The sequence below is a fragment of the Penicillium psychrofluorescens genome (genome assembly GCF_964197705.1).
Source record: "Penicillium psychrofluorescens genome assembly, chromosome: 5".
Classification (NCBI taxonomy): domain Eukaryota; kingdom Fungi; phylum Ascomycota; class Eurotiomycetes; order Eurotiales; family Aspergillaceae; genus Penicillium; species Penicillium psychrofluorescens.
The window spans coordinates 1,750,109-1,761,690 of record NC_133443.1 but is presented as its reverse complement, the minus strand read 5'-3'; the positions used below and the strand labels follow the sequence as shown (position 1 = coordinate 1,761,690).

Here is an 11,582-nt window from a genome sequence, read left to right as displayed (position 1 = left end):
GCCTCCGAGAGAGCGTAGTATAGTTCCCGCGAACTGACCCAGGAGCACACCGAGAACCGGCAGAATGGCATCAGGCACGCTAAACAGCCCACGTCGGGTTATGGACCAATGGCAGGCAGTCTGGCGCGGGCGGTGGGGAATTGCGTGATCAAGCATCAACAGCCGGGGGAGGGAAGATCAAATCGATGATACCGGGTCACTATTTAGAAGAATGCCCCTCCTCCGCTTGCTTCATTCTTCTCTCTCATCCCTGACAATACCCTCCTCCAACCCCTCTTACCTCTCTACACACAATGGCCGCTGAACGTGCTGCTCCGTATGTCAATGTCCATCTATATCCTTACCCTCTACCCCCACTAACCCACGCGCCACAGCCTCCGCCTGGGCTCCGTTGCCCCCAACTTCGATGCCCAGACCTCCAATGGTCCCATCAACTTCCACGAGTTCATTGGCTCCAAGTGGACCATCCTCTTCTCGCACCCGGATGACTTCACCCCGATCTGCACCACCGAGCTGGGCGCCTTCGCCAAGCTGGAGCCCGAGTTCACCGCGCGCGGCGTGCAGCTGATCGGCCTGAGCGCCAACAACGTCGACTCGCACCACGCCTGGATCAAGGACATCGATGAGGTCTCCGGCTCCAGCCTGAAGTTCCCCATCATCTCCGACCCGGAGCGCAAGGTCGCCTACCAGTACGACATGGTCGACTACCAGGATACCACCAACGTCGATGCCAAGGGTATGGCCTTGACCATCCGCTCGGTGTTCGTCATCGACCCCAGCAAGAAGATCCGTCTGATCATGACCTACCCGGCTTCCACTGGCCGCAACACCGCCGAGGTCCTCCGGGTCGTCGATGCTCTCCAGCTCACGGACAAGCACGGCGTCACTTGCCCCATCAACTGGCTGCCCGGTGATGATGTGGTCATCCCTCCCCCCGTGTCCACTGCGGATGCGAAGAAGAAGTTCGGTGAGGTCCGTGAGGTCAAGCCCTACCTCCGGTTCACCAAGTTCCCCCAGTAAGTGATGGAATGGGAGGAAGTGGTTTCTGATGAAGTGATGTGAAAATTAAAAATCCCCTATTTGGGACCGCTTGGCTCAGGCAGATGTTTGATACCATGGTGATTTATAATTAATCGGTGCCTGTTCATCTATATCCATTTCTCTGCCTTGTAGTGTAACTATCCAGTCGTGAGTACGGCTCGCCCCCAACTTGCGACCGCCTTTTTGCTGCCGATCCGCCGTCTCTCTCTTCCCCGTCCTTCTGTCTCTCCACTTCGCTTTTTTGTGGCCTGATTACTCTGATTTCCTCTGTCTGCTGTCTGTCTCTCTCGTTGCACATCTCTTTCTGTAAAGTCGCCCGCAGACCAGAAGGCGTGGAAGCGGTGGGAATCCCGCTTTCTCCTTTTCTCTACTTCTACTTGCCCTCCCAACCTCAGACCAGCCCCCTCGCCTACTCGAGCCTCGAAGACAAACCGGCCAACGGTCCCGATTTAAATTGCATACCCACGGCGCGCAAGATTTCTGCGATCGCACGACCTGAAGTTGGATCGGTTTGCCGTGAGAGCGGTGCGGAAACCGACTCGCCCGCCATGATGTCGCGAAGTCAGTCAAGCCTGGGGTTCCTGGACGTTGCCCGTGAGGAACCCTCGGCCCCAGGGGTGTCTCCCTCCCTCCAGCAGCAGCAGGCGGCCTCTGGACCCATCAATCTGTCAGGGCTGGTGTGCAATGTGCGCCGGACGACAGGCACCGAGCCGCACCCCCTGGTCGGGGCGACCACCACCGTGCTCGGCGACAAGTTATACGTGTTTGGAGGACGGGTGCTTTCGCGCAGTCACCCGAAGTTGACGTCGGATTTGTACGAGCTAGACTTGATCCGGCGACACTGGACGAAAATCGAGCCGGCGGGGGATGTGCCGCAGCCGCGCTACTTTCACAGTGTGTGCGCCCTGGGCGATAATAAGCTCGTTTGCTACGGAGGCATGTCGCCAGCACCAACCACCCCGAAAGACCCCAACAGTCCCACTGAAACTCAGTCCGAGGTCGTGGTCATGACGGATATCCACGTCTTCGATGTGCCCTCGCGGGCGTGGACTCGCGTCCCGGCCCATGATTCGCCCCAGGGTCGATACGCGCATTGTGCCACGATACTCCCGTCCAGCGCTTGCTTCACCTCTGCCAGCGCACCGCTCTCTGCCATTCATAATAATCCTTCCTCTGGCGCTCACCAGGGGTCGATTGGCGTGGACATTGACGGGTTCGGGGGCGCAGAGATGGTGGTGGTCGGCGGGCAAGATAGCTCCAATCATTATATTGAGCAGATCAGCGTGTTCAATCTCCGGAGCCTCAAGTGGACCAACACCAGCTCCTTGGGTCGCAGCTGCGGTGCTTACCGCAGTGTGGTGGCCCCGTTGGTGGGCATGGATGTGTCAGAAGTTGGGTCCGCGGCGCCTGACCGAGATGAACACGAACCGGTCGAGACCTCTGAATCTCCCGGCTGTCCCATGCTGATTTATTCCAACTACAATTTCCTGGATGTTAAACTGGAGCTGCAAGTGCGCCTGCCGGACGGGCGTCTCGTGGAACGCCCGATGCAGAGCCTGGCCTCTCCTCCGGGACTGCGATTCCCCAATGGTGGCATCATCAATGGCCATTTCGTTGTCAGCGGCACCTATCTGACCTCCTCAAAGCAGGAGTACGCCCTCTGGGCACTTGACCTCAAGACGTTGACCTGGGGCCGCATTGATGCTGGAGGATCCGTTTTTGGGAATGGCAGCTGGAACCGTGGAGTTCTCTGGCCACGCCGCAACGGCTTCGTTATCCTCGGACACCGGAAGCGCAGCTTGGTCGACGACTATAACCACCGGCGCATCAATTTCTCCCATGTGTGCATGGTGGAGCTGGAGGCCTTTGGGCTGCACAACAACCCGTGCCGCACGTCTCCTACCTCGGGCTACAAATCTTACAGCTCGCCATCCGTCCCTGCGTCATTGCAGCAGAAGCTGGCACAGTTGACGACGGGTGGACGCCCGTTGTCCAGGGCCTCCGACGAGCTAGGTAAGTTGGCCATGTCTCTGTCCGAGATGGCCGACATGGAGCTGCAGGCTGTGGGTGGAGAGCGCATCCCCGTCAATTCCCGCGTGATGGCTCGGCGATGGGGGCCTTATTTCATCCAGCTTCTGCGGGAGTCGTCGGAAGGGGGCGTCGCCGATGTAGGGACGCTCCGTCCGTCGAATGCCCATCCCAGTCGTAACTCGAGTATCACCATTACCCCGTCGATCGGACATAACAGCAGCTATTCTACTGCGACTACTCTGATCAGCAACTCCGTTCCTCCGAAGTCTCTGCTTGAGAACCTGGAGACTCCCTCAGCACATCTCCTGCCCCCGACCTCTCGACCGCGCGTGCTCTACCTGCCTCACACGGTTTTGACCATCCAGGTCCTCGTTCACTACCTCTATACGTCCTCCCTCCCCCCAGCTAGCTCGTCTCTGTGCACACCGCAGATCCTTTGCTCGCTTCTTCAGCTCGCGCGGCCCTATCAGATCGATGGCCTGTTGGAGGCTATCGTCGAGCGTCTGCACCAAGTACTCGATGGCCGCAACGCAGCTGCCGTGTTCAACGCCGCCGCCATGGCCGCGGGCGGTGGTCGCGGTACCGGCTTCGACAGCGGACTGGGCGGCACTCTTAAAGCCCTGAACGGTGCCAACACCCGCGCCAGCGTGGTACCGGGTACCTTCGAGGGAGACACCTCTCAGAGGAGCGTCCTCCTGGCGTCCGATTCATCCGACACCGAGAACGGCGGACCCTTGCCCGACTCAGCCACCAGCAGCACAGGCGACCTAGCCAATTTCGCGCGCGGCATCCCCTCCCTCCGCATCAACACCGCCATCTCCCAACAGGCACAAGCAACCCGCCAACGCACCGCCCACGACCGCGATGACTCCATCAGCAACGCCAGCACCGCAACGTCCGCCTCCAGCGCTAGCTTCAGCCAGTCCGACTCGGAATTTGTCAGTGGCGACGAAGGCCGCTCGCGTTCTCGCGGACACCACCGCCGACGCACAGATACGGAGATGCGCCGCCCACACCGCGAGATCTGGACTGGGGATCTGAGCAGCGTCATCGGGCTCCAGAAACGAGGCTTGCGCGGGCTGATGGAGGGTCGCCGCTTGCGTGAACGCACGACTAAACCCTCCAGCGCGGGTAGTACGACTGCCGCTTCTTTCCCACTGCCCAACCCAGGGGATTCATATCCTTCTGCTATGCAGGGAGTCGCTGCGTGATGATGATAGATTTGGCGGTTGTTGACGTGGGTAGAACTGGGCGTATGTACATACTCGGCATTTTCTTCGTGGGTTTGCCTTTGGGTCTGTGATGATTTTTTGTTTCTCTGTGCATGCTTTGGGTATGGATACCATATGTTTGCTTGATGTAGATGCTTTTTCTTTTTTCTTTTCTCTTGGTCTCTGGGCATCTAACTGGAGGTTGATTTGATTTTATGGAAACGCGATGAATGAATGAATGCAATGCATGGATATTCTGCCCGTTTCCCTTTTTCTGTAAAGCCATAGATAATTGAGTCAATATTTTGGTTAGAGAGAAAAGCATACATACTGTAAATCCAGTTGCTTATCCATTCATTCCCCGAAAATGTGATCCGATCTTGTTTTCAACTCCGAACATCAAAACTCCTGCCTCAGGCATCCAGTCTAACCGCCCAAACCTCCCAACTCAACTCTTCCTCTTTCAATCATCTCAAGTCAATACCACCTGAGCCACTCAGCCAGACAATGTAACCCGCGCCAATCTACTACATCCATTCCTGAATCCCGATTTTATTTGATTATCATTCTTTGTGCCAAACAAGAGACAGGGCAGGGTCCCAAAAAGAACCAGATCCAGAAAAATGCCTGCCCCCTCGACAGGCCCGAGCCAAGGCAACAGCAACAACAACAACAACAGCGCCCCAACCCGGCGTGTTGTGGACCCAAACTCTTTGCTTGCCCGACGAGGTCCCCGTCTAACTCCGAACCCGCGTCTCCCTACAGGAGCGCAGGATATCCGGCAGACGAAGGAGTATAAAGTTGCTGCGCGGAGGTATGTTTGTGTTCCATGACATGATATCATCATCTTTCCATCTTTTATTCCGTCTCTTTTTGGAGGGGAATTGAATTGATATCAAATATCAAACTGGAAATGATCAATGGCTAACAATGTCCTGCTCTTGTCTCTTGTAGATGGATCTCAACGATTGTGGCACTGCCTATTGTCATGGTCACTTCTTATGTGTTGTATGAGCGATGTGAGTCTGCTTCTTTCTTTCTTTCCTTCCTTCCCTTTCCTTTCCTTTCCTTTGATTCATATGGTCCTATCCTGTCAGTGGTTATCTGCCGATAGCTGACTGCTGACTGCGGGGTGTAGTGTATGGAGATCAGAGTCCGAAGCGGTTGCGTCGGACGGAGAAGGAAGGGGAGAAGCAGCCGGAGACTTCTTCGGTCTCTCCTCCTTCTTCTTCGACTTGAGAGGGAGTGCAGGTGTTTGTTTATTTGGATATGAAAGAGTATCCATCCCCTTGTATACAATATGTAAATAATATCCGACACAAGCGTTGAAATGAACGGTCATCTATTCGAATTTCTCCATTTATCAGATACATACAACAAGATATGCCCACCCCTGAGGTCGGGATCTGTTCCACATCATAAAGACATTGGTTTGCTTTTAGTAATAAGAGGAAACTAAGTAGTGACCAGGTGAGAGAGACTGTGCTGATAGAATATAAATTTAGACCTAATATATGTGCCAGCAGTCTCTAGATTTTATCCATGACCTGCTATAGTGGACTAAATATTATGAAGCATGTCTTCTACAATCAAATATACGAGGGATAGATGCAGTGAAAATGATATTAGACGTGATCCCAACGCTGGGGATCTTCGCCACAGGTTTCGACCCAACCACCCTCTGGAGATGGGGACCAAAGCCCATACAATTAAGCGAACCATCCCACTGGTCCTTGAAGTCTCCCGGCCCCATGGCCAGTAAAGAAGGATTGGAAAAGTAAAAAGGATATCAGACAGACAAAATGATACAAATCAAAGATGAACACCACGCTATGCGGTCCTTTTTTGTGCATGCACCACTGATCACAAACCCGAACGCCATCCATCATCAAACAAATCAAAATATGAATCCCACCCATTGGGAATCCTCCCCCTCACTTCTGATAGTACAGTCAGCTCATTTGGCCTGACGGCCGCCACGTCGCGCAGGCGTCGCACCAGAAGGCCGTCCCTTGGAGGCGCCCTTTGGCACCGGCTTGGGGGACACCGCCTTGGGCTTCTCCTGCTTCTCAGCGCCCGCATCCTGTTTTTTGGTCTTGGTCGGGGTCTTTGCCGGGGTATGAGAGTTGCCCTTGGGCGCCGCGGCCTGACCCGCCTTGAAGGTGACGCGCTGTCGCTTAGGCGAAGTGTCTGACTCTTTATCATCATCGGCGATCGCATCCGCGCCGCGCTTCTTGCCCTTCGTAGTAGGCGTATACGAAAGACCTTCGCTGGAGGGTTTCAAGGTCAGACGGAGACGCTGGATTTTGGGCTTTTCGGTCTCCTCGGTGGCGGAAGGGGTGGTCGGAGCTGTCTTGGTGCCCTTGGCAATGCTCTTGGCCGTGGTGCCCTTGGTAGCCTTGGAAGCGGAAGATCCCTTCGCTGCAGTCGGAACTGGCTCAGTGTGACGACGTCTCTTACGCTTAGGTGCAGAGCCTCCATTCGTAGTAGATGGAGTTGCAGGAGTAGGTTCATCGTGGTCATCCTTCCCCTTTAGTTTATTGTGACGACGCTTTCGCGAGGACGAAATCTTATTGTTCTCGACGGACTCAAGTGGCTTGGGCTTGCGGTTTGAGCCACGGGTCTTCATCTTGGACTTCTCTTCCGCAATGTTCTCCTGTGTGAACTTCGAATCCAAGTCTGCAGGCTTGTTGCGATCGCCCACGCGAGGGGGGTATCCAAAAACTTCATCGGTATCAAACTGGTCCTTTGGCTGAGACCGCAGTCGGCCGGGCAGACTCTCGTCACCATAGTCACGGGGCGAGCGGAAGGGGCTGTGATTGCGAGGCATGATAACGAATTCTTCGCCGCTAGGGTTGACACGACCGGTCTTGACCCATCCGTCAGCCTCAATCACCGGTGAGGATTTCTTGGAGAAGCCCAAAACAGTGCGCTCATGGCTGTTGATGTTGATGTTGACATCCGCGTCAGTCATAACGACATCTTTTTCTTTCGGAGCAGCTTCTCCCACTTCTCCGCCGCTGTCCTTCTTTGCCTGGAGATCCTCGAACTCCTTCCGTCTATCGGCGAGAAATTGCTTTGGATTGTCGGGATAACGGTACTCCGTGCCAAGAGAAAACACGACCAAGTCATACATCTTCCGACCGGCCACAGCAGTGTCAATTTCAAGGCGTCTGAGAGCCGTCTTTGGCTTCAAGCCTCGACCGCGCTTGGGACCTTTCGCAGTAGGTGTATACTCGGGTTTGGTGGAGTTCTTCGTTGGCCGACCGGATATCGTACGGCGAGGCGGCTCCTCGGGCGGAACTTCTCCCTCGGCGGCGAGTGTGGGACCACGGCGGGTCCGGCGTTTCTTCTGCGATTCCAAAGCTTCCATGGCTCTGAGGGTAGGTTTTCGAACGCGCACAGAAGTCCGTGTGTTGGCCGACGAGGCGCTCAGAGACGCCGGGGGATCAGGAGGATCCATCGCTCCATCAAACCCAAATTCAGACATGTAGTCATCGTACGTCCACGGAGAAGCGTCCATAGTGTCAGGGACCTCTTGGTCTGACATTTGGTTCTTTGGGGTTTTAAGAGTAGTCATGCGACGAGTCCGGCGGCTGCCTTGGTTCGTGCTGGGCGTGTCCACAGTCGGAGTAAAAACGTTGGACAAGCGGGATGGCCGTGACTGAAAGCCTCGACGACGTGTCGAAGGCACTTCAGGAGTCGAGGATCGCGAGCTTTCATCGCTGGATGGAGACTCCACGTCGTAGTCGTGCGTGTAATGGTGATCGGGTGAAGACTTAGTCCGAGGGGTCCTGGTGGGCCGGCCATCGCGACGAGCCGAAGCCGCCGGGGTGGAAAGAGAAGAACCGCGGCCACGGCCACGTCCACGGCCACGCCCGCCGCGACCACGACCGCGACCACGAGGGGTTAGATTGCTGTTGCGAGGACTATCTTTCTTCTCCTCGGGGGTGGCAACTCCGTTGACCCGGCCCGGCATAGACTTGCGAGCTCTACCGCGCTTTGGAGTAGCACCAGCGGGATGGTGGTTGGTTTCATTGCTGGCAGGAGCCAAAGTTGATGGAAGCGACTTGCGCTGGGTTTTGTTGTCGGCTGACCGGGGCATGCCCAGCTTGAGCCGTTGTCCCCTCTTGGGGGGCATGGCTCGCGAAAGCGAGGGAAAAAGCAGTTGTATTTTCGTTTTGGACAGACAGAACACAGCTCAAAGTATTCGGTACGTGAGGATTTCACTCGAAAAGGTTCTACTTGGCACGTAGCAGAGTCAGCTGTCTGTTGTGTAGGTGGTGTTGTGGCGGGGGAAGGAAGTAGGGTAAGTAGGGCAAAGCGAGCCACCGAGGGTGCACGCAGCTGCAATAGCAACACAGCAGCACCACACGTCGCCACGCCTCGATCAAGGGCAGAAATAAGACCAAAAACTTACTAGGACTCAGTCCAGAAGATCGATGGTCATGATACACAGCGTGTCCGTGGGGCGCGGAGAAAGAGGAAAAGTAGACGTCAGAGGTCTGCCGCCGGAGCTGCGGAAGGAGGAAGTCGAGGGTTAGGGCAAGGCGAGATACCAGAGAAGAGGGAGTGGCGGGATGAAAGAGTAGCAGAAAAGACGAAATTAGAGCAGGTAGAGAGACCAGAAGAAAGGAAAAGACGAGACTGGGAGCTCTACAGAGAAGAGAGCAACGAAGAAGGTGTCGAAGGTCGGAGGCAGAAAAGAAATTAGGGCTAACTACGGGCCTCGATCGGGGCTTATCAGCGTGTCTTCCGCCTTTATTCTGCACCTCCCCTTCACTTCCAACTCCATTCATTCATCCCCTATTCAATTGATCTCCATTGTTGTGGTTTGTTTCATTCACTATGCATCTATGGCAGACCACTGTTCAATTCTGCCTGCTGGCTTCGGTCGCTGTGCCCGCCGCCGCCGCGTCGGCCTGGGGCTATACTGATGCCACCGTGGCAGTTCAAACCAAGGGCGCCGGTGTGAACGCGGGATTGAAGGAACAGTATGAGCTCACACTGACATTCCGGTGATCGCAAGCTAATCTTTGGTCCTCTGCGACCGCAGGCTATCCGCCTCCAACCCATTATCGAAGCCCATCTCGCTCGCCGGCGCTGATACCCTCCGCGTTATCCTCACCACGCAGGAAGGAAGCTCGGCCAAGCGGCCACACCAGGCCTTCCTTCTGTTGCAGGATACACGGACGGGATTGGATGTTTCTTATCCGTTTACTGTGAAGGATACGGGCAAGGCTCGAGTGGAACTGGTACACATCCCCTCCTCAAGGTCCCGCCGACCAAGAGCTAACGGAAGCTTCCCTAGACCCAAAAAGAGCTCCCCGTTCAATTCCTTCTCGCCTCTGATCCTCTTGATGCCCGCATCGTCATCGGTGGGTTCGGCAGTTCCGAGGCGTACGACAGCTCGGCCTTCAAGTTGACTGTCGAGCGCGACCCCAACATGCCGGTGCCGACCGTCGACACCCCGCGATACGGCAAGCAGCCTGAGATTCACCACATATTCAAGGATGACCCCACAAGCCCGCCGGTTGTCATTACTTTGACTTTTGTGGCCCTGGTCGCAGCGGCTCTTCCGATTCTGGCTGGCCTGGTAAGGTGTCCTTCCACAGCGTTCCAGGGAACTAGCTAATCAGTGTTGATTTCCAGTGGCTCTTCCTCGGTGTCAACGTGAACCATCTCTCCGCCGCATTGAAGTCGGCGCCTCTCCCCCATGCCGTGTTCCTGGGATCCCTGGTCTCTTTCGAAGGGATCTTTTTCCTCTACTATACCTCTTGGAACCTCTTCCAGACACTGCCCGCCGTGGCTGTAGTTGGGGTAGTTGCATTCGTGAGCGGCAGCCGCGCTCTGGGCGAGGTGCAGGGCCGGCGCCTTGCTGGTCTGCGATAAATGCATGTCTTGATGACCCTACACCTCCGCGCAAGCTGCGCAAGGACTTCAAAGTGGCCATCCTCGAGACGGCCCTTGTGCTCTGGTCTTGTATCTTACCTCTGATGATATCCATCTTCAATCCGACACGTCTTCACGAGTCCATTCGTGTTCATTAGACGCAGGCAGTCAACATATAGTATTTGCATGAGAAACTGCCCACTGTAGCCGTACCACGTCCCAATAGCATGCATTCTATCTCATTCAAAATCATGTATTCCAGCTATTTCGATACGCAATCATAGATGGTGGATCTCTGTTGTGATAGGCGCTAATCCACTGCCAAGCCTTCCTCGGCATTTTTCCCGCATCACTACTTCGACCTCCTCTAACTACCAGTCACCATGGGTTCTGCGGCCTCCAAACCTGTCCGGTCCGCGGCCGGTGCTGCTGCACGACGACAATATCCCAAACAACCTGCTCCTTCAACGAGAGGACCTCCGAGCTCTCCGGCCACCGCGCCGAGGGACACCAATGCCGCTCCAACACCAACACCTACCCCTACATCAGCACCAACACCCACCTCCACTCAATCGTCACAGCCATCACAAGCTCCTACATCACAAGGACCAACATATCACTCGAAGGAGCAGCCCTCGAGCGTGAAATCAAGCGGTACGTTTATCCCGTTAGCCCAGAATCGCCACTGTCCTACACTGCACTCCTAGCCACTCAACCCCAAGACTAACCATCAGCTACACAGCAATTGACCTTGACGGTCGCGACCCGGATTTCGCAGCCTCCCTCCGCTCCATCGGCCCCGTCAACCCATCCCCAACCCTATCGCACTCCAGCACCTTCCACCGCCAGGGCACCTCCCAGCAGACCATCTTGCCACAGGGCACCAACCCAGCACTCCTGGTTCTGAAAGCGCGACAACAAATTACCAAAGCGGCAGAAGACGAAGCCGCGCAGATCGGGCTCACGGGCCGTGGTGGTCGCCGGTTTGTGGATGCCTTCACGATCCAGTCGGCGCTGAGGATGCGGGATCAGCAGGGTCTGCCGCAGGGTGAGATTGAGAGATTGTTGCGATTAAGTCCTGGCGTTATGGAAAAGCTGGGCCAGGGTGGGTTGGTGTCGCCTGTTGCGTGATGTGTGGCCGTATATACGGGGGAATGGACGTATACGGACGGCTAGGTGCGCAGGGTGGATGAGTACGATTCCTTTGTATATCATTATGGGACCATCAAATATCTAATCCACATCTCCCACGCAGTCAAGAACCTGGGAATGCAACTGGGGGATAGATATTGAGCCGATATAAAGCGATACCCGTTGCTCGGTTATGCCCCCAGTACCTCCTTCTCTGTGAACAACAGAGGTAACTAGTCGAGTGGGCAGGCAGCCCCTAGGCACTCAAAGGAGCCC

General features: G+C 55.6%; 4 protein-coding genes across 4 annotated transcripts; 3 read left to right on the top strand and 1 right to left on the bottom strand.

Moving 5' to 3' along the window:
* Positions 1-293: 293 nt before the first annotated feature.
* On the top strand, positions 294-4,283 carry PFLUO_LOCUS7928 (uncharacterized protein; the record flags this gene model as incomplete). The annotated part of the gene is made up of 3 exons (XM_073785612.1): positions 294-316; positions 375-1,016; positions 1,364-4,283. The coding sequence occupies 3 exons, from the start codon at positions 294-296 to the stop codon at positions 4,281-4,283; spliced, it is 3,585 nt and encodes a 1,194-aa protein (XP_073641950.1).
* Positions 4,284-6,240: 1,957 nt separating this feature from the next.
* PFLUO_LOCUS7927 (uncharacterized protein) lies at positions 6,241-8,424 on the bottom strand (the record flags this gene model as incomplete). The annotated part of the gene is made up of 1 exon (XM_073785611.1): positions 6,241-8,424. One exon carries the CDS (start codon positions 8,422-8,424, stop codon positions 6,241-6,243), a length of 2,184 nt encoding a protein of 727 aa, XP_073641949.1.
* A 707-nt stretch (positions 8,425-9,131) lies between these two features.
* On the top strand, positions 9,132-10,175 carry PFLUO_LOCUS7926 (uncharacterized protein; the record flags this gene model as incomplete). Its single annotated transcript, XM_073785609.1, has 4 exons — positions 9,132-9,277; positions 9,340-9,538; positions 9,595-9,879; positions 9,936-10,175. 4 exons carry the CDS (start codon positions 9,132-9,134, stop codon positions 10,173-10,175), a joined length of 870 nt encoding a protein of 289 aa, XP_073641948.1.
* A 383-nt stretch (positions 10,176-10,558) lies between these two features.
* On the top strand, positions 10,559-11,306 carry PFLUO_LOCUS7925 (uncharacterized protein; the record flags this gene model as incomplete). The annotated part of the gene is made up of 2 exons (XM_073785608.1): positions 10,559-10,829; positions 10,918-11,306. 2 exons carry the CDS (start codon positions 10,559-10,561, stop codon positions 11,304-11,306), a joined length of 660 nt encoding a protein of 219 aa, XP_073641947.1.
* Between the last annotated feature and the right edge of the window lie 276 nt (positions 11,307-11,582).